The following is a 16548-nucleotide window of genomic DNA, read 5'->3' as shown; positions in this document are numbered from 1 at the left end:
CTTATCACAGATCTAGAAGGGTCATATAATGAAGAGGGGTGGGCTCAAACCCCACAGGGAAAACTAATCATTCCCTCCTGTCTGATATGGCATCTGGTAAGGGGAGAATAAAGGAAAAGGCATTGGGGGACAGAGGCTCTGTACAAACACTTAATTAGAGAGATTGTAGCCAGAAATCTATATACCACAGTGAGACAGGTGACTCAGCAGTGCGATCTTTGCCTCCAGACTAATCCGAAAAATAACCCTAAACCAGAAATGGGTCAGATTGGAAAAGATAATGCGCCTGGGCAGCAATGGCAGATTGATTTCACGGAACTCCCAAGAAAAGGGGGGTACCGATATCTATTGGTATTAACCGATACCTTTTCAGGTTGGCCGGAAGCATTCCCAACCAGGACAGCTAAAGCTCGAGAGGTGACGAAAGTATTAACACAAGAGATAATACCACACTTTGGGGTTCCAGCAACTATGTCCTCTGACAGGGGACCACATTTTGTTTCAAAAATAGTACAACAAATCAGCCGTCACCTGGGTATAGATTGGCAGCTCCACACCCCATACCGCCCTCAGTCAAGCGACCAAGTGGAGAAAATGAACCACTTAATCAAGCAACAAATTGTGAAATTAAGGCAAGAGAGGGACTGAGCCCTTTTGAGATCCTGTATGGACGACCCTATGGAATACAGAAGGGGATATCCATACAAATTGGGGATGAGATCATGACTTCTTATTTAGTGGAAACAAAATCAGGAAACGTGTGGTTGGGACCCGAGGGAGGGGCCTAGATGGACCTGTACAACAGAAACAGATTTGAATAAAATGTGGGAAAAGACCAAGGTGTTACATCAAGTTGCCCAAGACGACACATCCTGGGGTTTCCCGGAAATATAGGAAAAACTCACTTCTTGGTTACCTAACCTAGGATGGCTGAAGCAATTATTTGTTACAATAGTTTTGATCATCATAGTAAGCATTATTTTGTGTATTTTGATTAGGTGTAGCCTTTGGTGTTGCAAGAGTACGGAAGATTCGTATAGTGAATGGAAAAGGAAACAATTACGACGAAAGCTGGAGTCCGATAAGTATTTTGAGAAGATGTTAAATAACAAAGTACTGTAATAGAATTAACAGTAGTAAAAGAATTTACTAACCTTTTAGAAAAGGGGGAACTGAAGGAAGGGGTTAAAGGGATTTTAGTAGAAGCAGCCTTGCCTAATATTTAAGGAATTTAGTAGAAACAGCACTGCCTGATAGGTGCTGTGCAGAGAACTGATAGTGCTTATCTATTGTGTAAATTAACTGAGGCAGAGAGTCTTGCATTTCCTTACAAAGGGGGTAGTTCCTGATAGGGGCTGGGGAGTAGCCTAGAACCAGCTAAGACTGTCCTTGCACTTTGGATGGGAGCCAGAAGAGAACTGAGTTTGCGCAGAAACAAAGGTTAATCAGCGAACACTGTGATGAAGAGGATGAGCCTTCATCTTGGGACCCCCGACAACCACCACCAGGAGGCACCGTGCAAGCACGGTTGGGTCATGCATAAGTATAGACAGATTGGGAAATCTGATGAATATGTAATACTTGACTGTATAAATTGAAGAGGCAAGTTACTGTCCGGCGCGCACGACTTTGGTGGGGCTACCCCCCGTGCCGCCCAGTGACGAATAAACATACCTACTTTACAATCTTACAGATTGTGGAGTCTGTTTTCCGCACGTCAAGACAACAGTCCAGAAGGCCAGACAAATTCATAGTGATGGACTGGCTCATTTTTGAAGTCTGAAATATTGCAGTGCTTTACTGAAGGCTGATTGTTAAGAAAACATTCCAAACTATGAAAGCCAAATCATATCATCTCTATGTACAGAGGAAAGATTTCCAACAAAACTGTACCAGGTGCTGGACAACACTGCAATGAACACAGGTTATCTATGTGGATGCAGAACATTAGCCATTACAAGAGAAATTATTGAAATGTCTTGAAATGCTTTATCACCTATAAACTGATGACAAAGGTTCCCTTTTCACACAAACCATGATTAGCAAGGGCTTGAATGAAAGCTGAGAGGCAGAGGCTCAACCTAAATAAGATGTCAGTGATTCTGGGAACAGCAACCTAGGTGATAACAGGTATGAAATCGATCCCTTCAACTGAGAAAGGTCTGGGGAAGACAGTGTTTTAAGAATGAACATTTGGGGCATGTGCATGCATTTGAGAAGATGAGAAAATAAGAACACTATACATACTCAAAATCACTCTTAAAATACCAAATTTCAAAACCACTTCCTGCTTTTTTCCCCAAATAGAACAAAGTACTCATTCTTCCTTCTTACGTTACTTATCAAGTAAAGTAACTTCTAAAAGAAAGCTGTATCTTAGATTGCCACAGCACAAGAGCAGCCAATAATTTTCCCCTCAACAGTGAGAAAATGTTTTCCACAGCCAGGTAGCTCTAAGAACCAAATAGATATTTACTGCATTTTACACACATGCACAGAGAAAAAAAAACAAAAACCCACTACTGTAGAAAAAAAATAAGAGAGTTCAACCAAAAGCCATCTAAAGAAAAAAGCAACAGATAAACAAAAGCAGGAGGAAAGTAGCACCTCGACATCGGCATGTTCACATGAAAATTCATGTTCACTACAAAATTTTTAAGACACTCCCTGACATTTTGCATTCTTGTTTGAAGAGGAGGGAGTGTAGTCAGAGCATCCCTCCATGGTTTTGCAGCATCATTCTTCTCTCCTCCCTTTCAAGTAAGACATTCCAAATCATCTCCTTAGAGTCACACTGAAAACATTCCTAATCCTCCCCCAGTCAGGCTTCTGACCAGCATGTTGTTTGGGACAGTTGCTGCCAGTAACTACTGCCAGATGACCACCTTGCTGAGGGATAGGGCAGGATCCGTGGCTCCCCCCCTACATCTTGCATCTCATTCAGGTTTTCAGCTCTATGTTTAGCTGACATCATTCTATCTGAACTTCTGATATGAAGCAGATACCATATAAGAAGACACGATGAGTGGTTTTCAAGTGCAAGAATCTTGAGTAAAAAAAAAAGATTTAAAACCTTTTTCTCAGACAACATAGGTTAAAAAGATTATGTGTGCATGCAGGTTTCATTTTGCAAAGGTAACACTGAGGGTGAAGAAAAGGGGTTATAAGCAGCATGAAAAGAAGAGCAAAAGCTTTTATTTTAAAAAACTAGCTCAGATTTTCCAAGGGTTTGTATGTTCACAGTTACGCTTATTAGTACCCTGATAAAGCATTATTCCCTCCTTTCAGTGACAAAGAAATCATTCTTTTTAACACCATATAAATAAAACTTCTGACATAAAATTTCGGTCTCCCCAGCTGTCCCAAAGCACAACCCCCATATAAAGCAGGAAGAATACAAGAAAAGGAGGCAATATGTTTTAAGTAATTTTACCCTGGAATTAAATAGCCCACAGCACAAACATCACATTTTTGAGTGTCTATGATGAAAACATATGTGTTGTAGCATCATTTCCAATACGGAAAAATAATGCAGACACAGAAGGGAAGTGTTAGGACATGGACTGAGCTAAAAAACTATAACTATCTGTTCAACTACAAAGAGCAACTGAAGAGTTTTTAATATTGAATTCAAGTCACTCAGTTAAATATGTTTGCATTGTTGCTTTTAGACACAGGACAGCTACATTTTGCTGCATGTCATTGCATTTCACCGAATTGAGGCTGTACTGTACACCAAGTTATCATTATCATGTCTGTTATCAGTCATTTTAACTGAGACAGGATTACCAGACATATCCTCACCGTAAATACTACAAGATGTTAGGCCTGAATTGCCTTTCAGCTGCATACAGGCAAATTCAGGGTATTTTCAGTAGTGTTTGTACACTGATACCAACAGAAAAATCAGGACAGGGGAAGACGATGGTATATGAGTGTGCATCTCCAGTTGTGTGTGTGCACATGCGTGTCTTCCTCTGTGCATCTGTGTATGTGTATATGTATACACCTGAGTGCCTCCTTCTGTGGGGGTATGCGCATGCATGTCTCCCTGTGTGTGAGCACGCATTAGTATCTACCAATATGCATGTGTGCACACACACAAGTATCTCCCTCTGTGTCCACATGCATACACTCATGACTGTCTCCCTGTATGTTTACATGCGTGCCTCCCTCTGTGTGCACACATCTCCCTGTCTTTCTGTCTGTGTCTCCCTGCATCTGTATGTATCTCCTTCAGCATGTGCATCTCCCTGTGTATGTGTGCATCCATGTCTCACTCTGTGTGCATGCTCTGTGTGTACACATCTCCCCCTCTGAGTGTGTGCATCTCCCTCTAGGTCCATGTACATCAGTGTCCTCTGTGTGTGCATGGGGGGGAGGGCATCTCCCTCTATGTCTGTATGAATCTAAGTGTCTCTGTGTGTGTGCACACATCTGCCCCTCTGTGTGTGTGAGCATCTCCATCTGTGTCTGTGCATGTGTCCATGTGTCTCCCTCTGTGTGGGTGCATGCTAGTTTCTCCCTCTCTGCTGCATGTGTCTCCCTTTGAGTGTCTCTGTATACAGGTGTCTTCCTGTGTCAGCCTCTGTGAGTATGCATGCACAAGTGCCTCTGTCTGCATGTGTGAGGGCATGTTTCTCCCTTTGTATGTGCATGAGCGTCCTCCTCTTCTATTGCACGTGCATTTGCTCAGTGGATATGGGGAGAGCAGTGGATATCATCTACCTTGAATTTAGCAAGGTGTTTGACATGGTGTCCCACTCCATCCTTACTGGCAAGTTGGGAAGATATGGACTGGATAGATGGACCACAAGATGGGTAGAAAACTAGCTAAACTGCTGAGCTGAAAATAGTCAAGACAGCTTGACGGGGTCCTGGATAACCTAAGACCCTGCTTTTAAAAGAAGGTTAGACCAGATGATCTCCAGAGGTCCCTTCCAACCTAGACTTTTTTATGAGAGGGAGACACATATGCACATATGTGTGCAGAGAGGAACATTCATGCATACATGCTCACTTGCTACAGACATACCTATAGAAGCCTTTCTTGTTATTCTTAACATCTCTTACCAGTTTGAGCTCCAGCTGAGCTTTTGTCTTCCTAACTGCATCTCTGCATGCCCAAGAAATATAACCATATTCTTTGGAAGTTTGTCCCCTTTTCCATCTCTCATATGCTTCTTTTTTTCTACTTGAGCCCTCTCAGTAGCTCACTGTTTAACAAGGCTGGTTTTTTGTTATGTCTGCTCCTTTTCCTGCTTAGGAGGATGGACTGCTCTTGTGCTTTGAGGAGGCTGTCTCCGAAAATCTCCCAGGATTCCTGAGCTCCTTAGCCCTCCAAAGCAGACTTCCATGGGATCCCTCACAACAGTTCCCTAAATAAGTTGAAATCAGCTCTTCTGAAGTCCAAGGTCTTTATTCTGCTACTTGCCTTCCTCATGCCCCTTACGATCTCAAACTCTGTGATCTTATGGTCACTGCAGCCAAGGCTGCCATTGACAGTCACATCTCCAAACAAATCTTCCTTATTTGTAAGCAGTAGGTCCAGAAGAGCACCACTCCTAGTTGGCACATCCAGCAATTGCATTAGGAAGTTGTCCTCAATGTATTCAAGAAATCTCTTAGAATGCTTGTTCACCACTGTGTTGCTTTCCCAACAAATATCAGGGTAGTTGAAGTCCCCCATAAAAACCAGGGCCTGCAGACCTGAGGCTTCTTTAAGTTGCCTGAAGTTGTGATTCTGTTTACATGTATCTCCATGTATGCACATAAGTCTCCTGTGTGCATGTACAACTCTCCTTATGTTTGTGTGCACGTGTCTCCCTGTGATAGCACATGAACATTTCCTTCTGTGTGTACATGTGCATGAGTGTCCTTCTCTGTGTGTGTGCATCTCCATCTATCTGTGTCTGTATACATCTCCCTCTGTGTGTTGGTGTGCACAAGTGTCCTCCTCCATGTGTGTGTACATGAGTGTCTGTGTGTGTCCACAACTACCTGATTGAAGGATACAGAGAAGATGGAATCGGTCTCTTCTTGGAGGTGTGCAGCAATAGGAAGACAGGCAATGGACACAAGTTGGAACATAGGAAGTTCCAATTAGGAAAAAAAATTTTACCATGAAGGTGGTCAAATACTGGAACAGGTTGTCCAAAGAGGTTGGAGTGTCTCCATCCTTGGAGGTATTCAAGGCCCTGAGCAACCTGATCTAATTAGACCTGTTCTGAGCAGGAGACTGGACTAGATGACCTCCGGAGGTCCCTTTCAACCTAATGTTATTCTATGATTCTGTGAGTGTGCATGTGTCTGTGCATATAAGTGTATCTCTGTGTCTGTCTCTGTGGACACTGCTTGTAAAATATGTTTAGCTGTTACTGTTTAGTTACTCCCAAAATTTGAAGAGGGTTTAATAATATAGTCTTGATCTTGATATTTTACCATTTGGAAAAAATGGAAAACTTATTTTCAGTAATATGACTAACAGGATTTTCAGCAACATCAAAAAAAAAAAATCAACTTCCTGATTCCACAAATAGGTGCACAACTCATTCTCTAGCAGCAAATATTTAAATGTACTAAATAGATTTTCACAGATCTAAAATGGTCTTTTCCTGGTGTAGGGGGTGGGATAGGAATCATTTATTCTCCCCCATCTATACACCACCTGATCTGGTGTATAAAATATCTATATTTTCTTAACACTAGAAGATTAATTGCAGATCATAATACACATACACTTTATATAAATTTGAAATTATAACTAAAAATGAATGTTCATCTACTATGAGGATCTGAACACATTGTAAAACCTAACTATTTAATTTTGGTACCCAAAGGAGCTAAACTCTTTGAACAAAATGGTCCTAACTGTTCCAAGTGCCATAGTTGCAAACAAGCTTTTCTGACTGCAACATCATCTCTAACAGAGATTGTTCAAAAAACTGAATGTTTAGCACGGGATCTGCGTTAATAAAGACCAAAACTTTTGAACAACCCCCCAAAGCTCCATCCCTTTTCAGACAAAAGACAAGAAAGATAGTGAACTCCCCCTAATCAAATGGCAAGATCTTGATACATAGTTACCCGGTCTGTGATTAACTGAACAAACGATAAAGGTTCTATTTCTTTACTGTATCTAAGAGTTTCCAAGTCACAGGCAATGTAAAACCTTTTCTTTCACAGTAATACACTGTCAATTTTATTATGAGATTATCAGAAGTGTGGGAGAGCTAGGAGAGGATTTGTGATCAGAATTCAACCTGAGCTGTTCAACTCCACCAAGAATGTACAATGTCTAAACAGCAGAACTGAAATGAACTTTTGTCAAGTAAAACTTCCCTTCCTGAGATCACTTATATCTGGAGAAGATTTTTTTTCTGTTAAATATCATCTTTTGTGAAAGGCCCATATAACTGGGGAGGAGAGACAGCTATACAAGTGATCTCCAATACACATACACAGATATTTCTGCAATACATAAACCAATTCAAAAGTAAAAATTTAAATTCTTTCTAAATTTTTTAACATGGTATTCCTTTAAAACATTTCCAACCACAGATTCCAAGGAAAAGTGGTGAACCCTGTTGTGTACAAAATATATCTAATTTTAGAGTAAGATTTCTAATGGTGTAAACATCCATACTACAGACTTCCATAAGTCATTTAAGTAACTCCCCAAGACATAAGCACAGTTACAAATATACTCTAGGAAAGGACTAATTAGTGTACTTCTCCATGTTCCAATCCCAAAGAATGATCTCTCATTGTCTGCTGTGATCCCTGCACCAATGCATAATTACTGACTTCATATATATAAAACCTATGTTATAGATATCATTATTATATGTAGTTATATAGTTATAGATATAGGGTTTTAATATATTATATATATAATAGTTCATATTGCCATATGCAAACAATGGTGAAAAAACATCTAAGACTCCAATCCTGAAAGCACAGTTGGGTTTAAAATTTAATCACATGGGAAATCCCAATGCAGTCTAGAAGAGAACTCCCACGTTTAACAATAAACACATAAACTTAAGTATTAGGGCCTCAGTCTTGAAAACATCATAGCTCCAAAATAAAAGTGAACTGAGTGGTCAAAATTGTTCCTCAGAGGGATATCATCAAGTAATCATTTGGTTGGACCTGACACTTAAAAAGTCAGGTGTCAAATAGTCAATATACAGAGACTATTAGGAAGAAAGATAGGGTTTCCATAAGATGATGTTTTCCCAGCATTTTGGAGTTACCAACATATACAAGAATTTAAGAAGCCATATCAGTCTTAATAATAGTTTCAAAGGACGCTGACAGTAAAGGAAAAAAGTAGTCAACCAGCTAGGGGCTGCTTTGGATTTATATACACGTGTAATTTTGGAACTGAATGCCACTCCTTGAAGGACTGCAAGTTTCCCCACAAAATAAATATTCTAAAAATCAAACACTTGATGCTTAGAAAAGTGTATCAGTTCACTTTCCAACAGCAATAAAGCCAAAGGACAGTAAGAGGGCAAGCAGTCAGCTACTCACTAAGGAAATTAAGTAAGAGTACATCACCCATACACTTATGCTATCTACTACATTTATCAACAGATTAGCTGTATTAGGGGGCTGTTTCTTCACCAAAGAGATCAGAGCTAACCATAGACAATCACTGAATCTCACATAATATTTTGAAGGATCAGCTAAACAGAATAACTACAATCAAAGTTACACAGCCCTGGTATTATTCAGAATACAACAAAAGTTTATATGATAGTACTGACGTATTTAAAGGCACAGTAAAAGAATAGTAATCTCAAACTAAAAAAAAAAAACCACATTATACCAACAGGCTAGAAAATACGAAGACAGCACAGATACGATATTAACAATGATTATACTAAGAATGAATGTGCCCTCTCAAATTTGATTACAGCATTTCTTCTCCAACAGCATAATTTATAATGCCACATCTGATGCTAAGAAAAAAAAATATATATATATATGAAAGGTCTCAAAGGATGGAATAACTTTAAATGCTTTTATCCTAACACCCAACTCTGACTCTGTGGCAAGACCCCTTTGAGCCACACGGAGCAAGAGTTCAGAAACTTTCTCCAGCAGTTCAGTCCACCCAACGATTCCAACACCAGAAACACAAGGAGAAAATAAGCAGAGAAGGAAATGGCTTCTTAGCACAGTCCTGAAGACTGCACAAACCCCCGGTCTTGGTGAGTCTGTTTACCCCCAATACACACCAAAATTTCAGCTGTTCGCCAGGAGGTACAAAACTTGAACAAGAGCCCAAACAAGTTTGTTTTGGTACAATCCTAGCAGAGGTTTTGCTCAATCCCTTTTCCGGGAGCCCCGACGTCTCCCCTGTGTGTGCTGCTGCTCTCATGTCACCCCCGGGACTCAGCACCCTCCGGGCAGCGAGGGGTGTGACTCAAGAAGGTCACAAGCTCTGAGGGCAGAGACACCCCAAAGGACATGGAGCGCGATACCACGATTCTGGTCTCTCCCCCATCCTCGCGTGTTTTACCGCCTGGCGTCCAAACACCCGTCGTGTCTCCCGTGGGGACACATACCCGGCGGGGCGAGCATAACTCCACTGAAGTGTCAACTTCTGGGACCTTTGGGGGAGAAGATGAACAAAGGGGTAGTCCGGGGGGGGGGGTGTGGGGTGTGAAGAATAGACTTCCCCGCCCCAAAATACTTCCTCGCCTCACACACACCGCTTACCTGACACAGGGGCTCTGGTGCCCGGGGCGGCGATATGTCTGCCTCTGCCCTGGCTTTGAGTTCCTTGCTCCGGGAGGCTCGGCCTGTGTAGGGTTGGCGGCGGCTGCTGGAAATGAGCGGCGCCCCCGTTCATGGCGAAGCTGAGGAAGCTGGAGTGGATTCGGAGGGGGGGTTCCAGGAGGAAGGGAGCTGGGGGGGAGGTGACGGCTGCGGCAGCGATGGGAGAGGGGGAGGGGGAGGAGGAGAAGAAGGCGGGGGGCGACAGAGCAGGAGGATGGGGGAGGGAGACAGCGGAAGGAGCTGCCAATCTGCTGGTGAGCCCAACGACCCTACCCGCTTCTCCCCCCGGGCGAAGGGGATCTGATCGATCTTCAACGTCGTCCTCCCCGGACTTTGCGGATTCCCGGTCGTGGTTCCGCAGGCAGACGGAAGGAAAGAGGCGGGAGTCGGGCTGCACAGCACAAGGTTGCGAGTTGGCGGCGATCGGCATCACTTCCCCTCACCCGCCCCTAAGCAGTTGGCAGCAGACGGGGTCCCAACTGTCCAGACAGTACACGAGGAGTGGTGGGCACGGCAATAAAGTTCCTTTCGGTCTCCTCTCCCCTGCGAAGTAGCAGCGATGGGACAAGGGGGCTGCCACCGCTCGTTGTCCCCCGGTACGGGCTCAGGGGCACTGGGCGGGAGCTGAGCCTGCTAGTTCGGCAGGGAAGGCGATTAGCTGTGCCTAACGACTCAGAGGACTAGGGCTCAGTGCAAGAGGGAAAACAAAGGCAGCATAGAAGGCTATTATACCTCTCCCTCCTCCGCCTCCGCCCTGAAAATAATAACAGCACTAAGTCAGGGGAGCGAAAGAAAAGGGTATCCGAATCAGTGAAGTTCGTCCCCCTCCGCCTTTCCGTCTCGGGGACTTCCTCTGCCGTTTTGGCCCCCCTCGTACAAGACGGCAAGGTCAACTTCTCAGTCCCGGCCCTGACCGGAAGAGGGGGTTGATTCTCCACGGGTGCCTGTTGATGTATTAGATCCACCTTTGTGTGTGTGTGCCTTCCCCTCTCCCTATGTAGGGAAAGGGCAAGTCCTCTATCCTCTAACGCTGGTCTGGTTGTTCTCAGGGAAAAAGTTGCTTCCTTCCTCCTCTGCCATCAGCCTCACCAGCCCAGCATAAATTATACACGGTGAGAAAGAAGAGTGCTCAGCTCACAGCTAGCCCTGCATCTTCCCGCTTCCATGCCAACTCTGTCCACTTGGATCCCAAGGCAGCACAGGGGGCCAGTGCCTTTCTGGAACACCAGCTCCTGCACAGGACAGAACGTGACAACCAGAGGAGGGCCTCATCCCCACCAGACACACAAATTTTTCTCCCCTTGTTTTGTTCTCCCCTCTCCTTCCTTTCTCCACTTCTTTTCCTTCCATCCCACTCCCATTGCCAGCATTCAGCTGCATCAGCAGGTCTCAGCCCAACCACCTTGGGTATCCCTTGGCCATGCTGGAAGGGGAAAACTGTCCTGCAACATATAGCACTTGAGATGCTAGGGCACATCCCTATCCCAGGCCTTGCTCCCTTCTTTCTTTTCCCAGACTCTACTTGCCCCCTCCCCCAGCAGTGGCAGTGACAAATGTCTCAGCAGTCAAGAGCCTGGCACTGAGCTCAGGCAGAGCTCCGCTCCTCTTTATCTTTTTTTCCCTTCTCCTTTAAAAAGCTTATGACCAAAGCATACAAGCAACGGAGGGATATAGCCCCACATGGATTGCCACAAGTGCACACAGAAAACAGAAAGCCACTGGCTAGCATTACTGCCTGTACTGCTTGGCATATACTGGAGCATCTCAATATGAGGAAAGGCTGAAAGAACTGGGGCTGGTCAGCCTAGAGAAGAGAAAGCTCGGGGGGATCTCATCAATGTATACAAATATCAGAAGGGAAAGTGTAAAGGAGACAGAGCCAGGCTCTTTTCAGTGTTGCCCAGTGACAGGACAAGAGGCAATAGGCACAAAGTGAAACACAAGAGGTTCCATCTGAACATCAGGAAACGCTTCTTTACTGTGAGGGTGACCGAGCACTGGCATAGGTTGCCCGGAGAGGTTGTGGAGTCTCCCTCCTTGGAGATATTCAAAAGCCATCTATATGTAGTCCTGGGTAACTGGCTCTTGGTGGCCCTGCTTGAGCAGGGGGGTTAGACCAGAAGACCTCCAGAGGTCCCTTCCAACCTCAGCCATTCTGTGATTCTATGTATGTGTGTACATGCACACAGATATAAACTCAACGAGGAAGGCCTGAAAGGATTTGGTAGACTTTTCCAGCCCTGGCTCCTTGCCATCCATGCACTTTCGATTAAATGAGCCTTTGTCTTACCAGGGTGGCCCTGGTTCCTGGGAGATCTGCACAAAGCCAGAGATTCTCTGTCTGCAATAAATATGCAGCAATCAATCATGTTGGAAAGCCCTGAGCAGACTGGACACACCGAACCTGCAATTCTCATTGTCCCCTTTGCACTGCTTCATTGATTAGGACTCAAGCATGTCCTTTATGCTCCAGCTACTCCTAGCTTCTCCCATCACTCCAATTCAGAAGCACCTACAGATGCCTCCCCACATCTTCCCCCTATCGCTCTCCTGCATGCAGTGAGTTAGCAGGGAGCTGCAGGGAACGTCTGTAATTGCAAAGGCCTCTCCAGCAACAGAGCTGCCTTTGCAGTGATGTATTTCTTTGCCTTTCAGCCAAATGCTTTGCGGGCGGGGCGAGGAGCGGGATGGGGGTGGGAGAAGAGGGAACTGTTCGATTGGACAGCCGGGCTATTGCACGGGGCTATGCGTCGGCTGCAGGGCCGGCTCTTCATCCATTACGTGCAAGCACTTGCTGCTGTTTTGGGGGAGGAGTTGAGCAGTCTGAAAGAGCAGGGCACGGTGGTGGGGACAGGAATCAATTATTTACAAAAACACAAAGTTACCTGGAACTGGTGGCAAGGATTTGATAGCGCGAGGGGGGGGGTGTCTGCAGAGAGGTGTCTCTTGTGAGAAGACACCTATGTCAGACGGAGCTGGTTTCAACTGGCTCCAACATGAACACATTGCTGACCTGGGGTGAATGACTGCACGGACCCCAATCTTGTGCTCGATCAGAATCATTTTATTGCTCAAGTGAATACCTTATATACTAATGCAATAGTTACTAGAGCCAAGCAGCTTTGGATTCATGGCTTTGCAAATGCCAGCTCACAGTTGCTGTTTTCCAGGATCTTTTGCAGCTGGATGTGTGAAAACAGCTTATCTCCTGAGAACAGAGAAGGGAGGCACAGGATGCACTGATCCTTCAGGATCATGAGACAGTGATGTTCTGCCTCAAGTTATACGGTTTCTCAAACCGGCCAAAGCTGAGACAATAAGTGATGTTGGGAGCATCCCTGTGATAACACATTTAAGAAAGGGTAAAAAATGATGCGCAACAGTAGCTGGGAGATATTCTACTGGCTTTTCAGGATTCTGCACTTGTTCAGGGGTGAAGTTCCAAAACACTGGAGGTGCCCGCCATCCCAGGCATCTCCTCATGCTACTCCACACACCCTGCCACTCATAACTTTCCAGCCTCGGGGCAGATCTCCAGATGATATTCTTAATGTGCTTGCTAACCTTAGACAAACCCAAAAAACTATTCCAAATAAATACCAATAGAAGTATTTTAACTACCCAAGGATGTTCAAGATACTGTTTAAACATGACTCCCTCCATGCTCAGGAGCGGTGCATCCCCCTGAGAAAGAAATCGAGCAAAGGAGGCAGGAGACCTGCATGGCTGAGCAAGGAGCTTCTAGCGGAGCTCAGGTGGAAGAGAAGGGTCCATGGAATGTGGAAAGAGGGACAGGCCACTTGGGAAGAGTACAGGAATGTTGTCAGAGCATGCAGGGATGCAACGAGGAAGGCCAAGGCCCACCTGGAATTGAAGCTGGCAAGGGATGTCAAAGACAACAAGAAGGGCGTCTTCAACTACATCAGCAGCGAACGGAAGACTAGGGATAATGTGGGGCCGCTGCTGAAAGAGGTGGGTGTCCTGGTGACGGAGGACGCAGAGAAGGCAGATTTATTGAATGCCTTCTTTGCTTCAGTCTTCACTGCTAAGGCAGGCCCTCAGAAATTCCAGGCCCTGGAGGTAAGAGAGGAAGCCTACAGAGAGCATGACTTTCCCTTGGTCGAGGAGGACTGTGTGAGGGATCGCTTAAGCGATCTGGACGCCCACAAATCCATGGGCCCCGATGGAATGCACCCACAACTGCTGAGGGAGCTGGTGGATGTCGTTGCTGAGCCACTCTCCGTTATCTTTGAAAGGTCCTGGAGGACAGGAGAGGTGCCCGAGGACTGGAGAAAAGCCAATGTCACACCAATCTTCAAAAAGGGCAAGAAGGAGGACCCAGGGAACTACAGGCCGGTCAGCCTCACCTCCATCCCAGGAAAGGTGATGGAGCAGCTCATTCTAGAGGTCATCATCAAGCAAGTGGAGGAAAAGAAGGTTATCAGGAGTAGTCAACATGGATTCACCAAGGGGAAATCATGCCTGACCAATCTGATAGCTTTCTACGATGACATGACTGGCTGGGTAGATGAGGGGAGAGCAGTGGATGTTGTCTACCTCGACTTCAGCAAGGCTTTCGACACAGTCTCCCATAACACCCTCCTAGGGAAGCTCAGGAAGTGTGGGATGGATGAGTGGTCAGTGAGGTGGATTGAGAACTGGCTGAATGGCAGAACTCAGAGGGCTGTCATCAGCGGCGCTGAGTCTAGTTGGAGGCCTGTAACTAGTGGTGTCCCCCAGGGGTCAGTACTGGGCCCAGTCTTGTTCAACTTCTTCATCAGTGACCTGGATGAAGAGTTAGAATGTACCCTCAGCAAGTTTGCTGATGACACAAAACTGGGAGGAGTGGTGGATACACCAGAAGGCTGTGCTGCCATTCAGCGAGACCTGGACAGGCTGGAAAGTTGGGCAGAGAGGAACCTGATGAGGTTCAACAAGGGCAAGTGCGGGGTCCTGCACCTGGGGAGGAACAACCCCCATGCACCAGTACAGGCTTGGGGTGGACCTGCTGCAGAGCAGCTCTGTGGAGAGGGACCTGGGTGTGCTGGTGGATGACAAGTTGACCATGAGCCAGCAGTGTGCCCTGGTTGCCAAGAAGGCCAATGGGATCCTGGGAATATCTCTGGAGATATTCAAGACCCGCCTGGACAAGTTCCTGTGCAGCCTGCTGTATGTGACCCTGCTTCGGCAGGGGGGTTGGACTAGATGACCCACAGAGGTCCCTTCCAACCCCTAACATTCTGTGATTCTGTGATTCTGCGATACTGAAAAACTGTTGTGATGGTGGAAGAAACATCACGGAAGAGGGTAGGTAAGGTGCCATTCTGTACTTCCTCAATAAGAAAATTCTCAGAAGAAATAGTATAACCGCTAATTATCTCCGTGAGGTGGTACCTGAATATCGGTAATAGATTCAGTACGAAGCGCAAATACCAGATTAAGGCCCAGGTCAGTCCTCTAACGACAAATCCCACAGACAAAATATTACTAGCCATTGCAGAATACAGCAACTTGCAAAAGCCAACACCAGTCTTTGACATGCGCAGCAAAAAGAGCACGATGAATCAATGTCGTGACCCGCAACTGTTGACAGATATAAACCCCTTAATATGCCTTGGTCAGATCAGACGTTATCTCAACTCTTTGAGCCCCACGCTGGGTGCCAAAAAGAACTGTGATGGTTTAACCCAGCAGCTGGCAACTAAGCACTAGACAGCCGCTCGTTTACCCCTCTCCTTCCCCCACAGTGGGATGGGGAGGAGAAATGGACGAAAGGTAAAACTCATGGGTTGAGATAAAGACAGTTTAATAAGACAACAAAGTAAATACTAATACTACTAATAATACTATTAATAATAATGATAATAAATAATGGTAATAATAAATATGCAAAACAAACTATATACAATTTTTCTCACCACCTGATGACCAATTCACAGCTAGTCCCCAAGCAGTGATTGCGGAACCCAGAAATTGCAGATTTGGGGAATGTCACAAAATTCCTGAAAAAGACCAAACTCCCAGAAAAGTTGTAACTCCCGGCCCAGAGAGGATTAGCACTCACAGAAAAGAGAAGAGCCAATACCTGCCCCCCGGCCAACCCCCATTTATAAACTGAGCGTGACATCAACAGTATGGAATATTTCCATTGGCCTGGCTATGCTCCCTCTCCTCTTCTGCACACCTACTCATTAGCTGAATATAAGAAACTGGAAAAAAAGTCCTTGATTTCATAGCAACAACTGAAAACATCAGTGTTACAAGATTCATCTCATACTAAGTGCAAAACACAGCAGCTACTGGGAGGAAAATTAACTCTATCCCTGGTGAAACTAGGACAGTCTAATAGAGCCAATGCCAGCCAGCTCCAAGAAGGACCTGCCACTGGCCAAGGCCGAGCCAATCAGCAACTATGGTAGTGCCTCTGTGATAACATATTTAAGAAGGGGGGAAAAAAACCCCAGCAACTTCAGCCAGAGAGAGGAGTGAGAATATGTGAAACAACTATGCAGACACTAAGGTCAGTGAAGAAAAAGGGGGGAGGAGGTACTCCAGGCACTGGAGCAGAGATTCCCCTGCAGCCCGTGGTGAAGACAATGGTGAGGCAGGCTGCCCACCTGCAGCCCATGGAGGTCCATGGTGGAGCAGATATCCACCTGCAGCCCATGGAGGACCCCACACCGGAGCAGGTGGATGTGCCCGAAGGACGTTGTGACCCCGTGGGAAGGTCACACTGGAGCAGGCTCCTGACAGGAC

The 16548-nt window shown here is 45.4% G+C and overlaps 1 protein-coding gene across 1 annotated transcript in view; it reads right to left on the bottom strand.

The window, feature by feature from the left end:
- Nucleotides 1–10222, bottom strand: part of LOC142365548 (E3 ubiquitin-protein ligase RNF38-like) — a 255509-nt gene extending 245287 nt beyond the window's left edge. The window contains exon 1 of the mRNA XM_075446404.1: nt 9733–10222. Within this exon, the coding sequence (XP_075302519.1) occupies nt 9733–10222 (490 nt within the window). The remainder of the gene's footprint in view (nt 1–9732) is intronic.
- Between the last annotated feature and the right edge of the window lie 6326 nt (nt 10223–16548).

The sequence above is a fragment of the Opisthocomus hoazin genome, chromosome W, assembly GCF_030867145.1.
Source record: "Opisthocomus hoazin isolate bOpiHoa1 chromosome W, bOpiHoa1.hap1, whole genome shotgun sequence".
NCBI lineage: Eukaryota > Metazoa > Chordata > Aves > Opisthocomiformes > Opisthocomidae > Opisthocomus > Opisthocomus hoazin.
The sequence above is the reverse complement of the archived record's forward strand: the minus strand, read 5'-3'. Positions and strand labels throughout refer to the sequence as shown.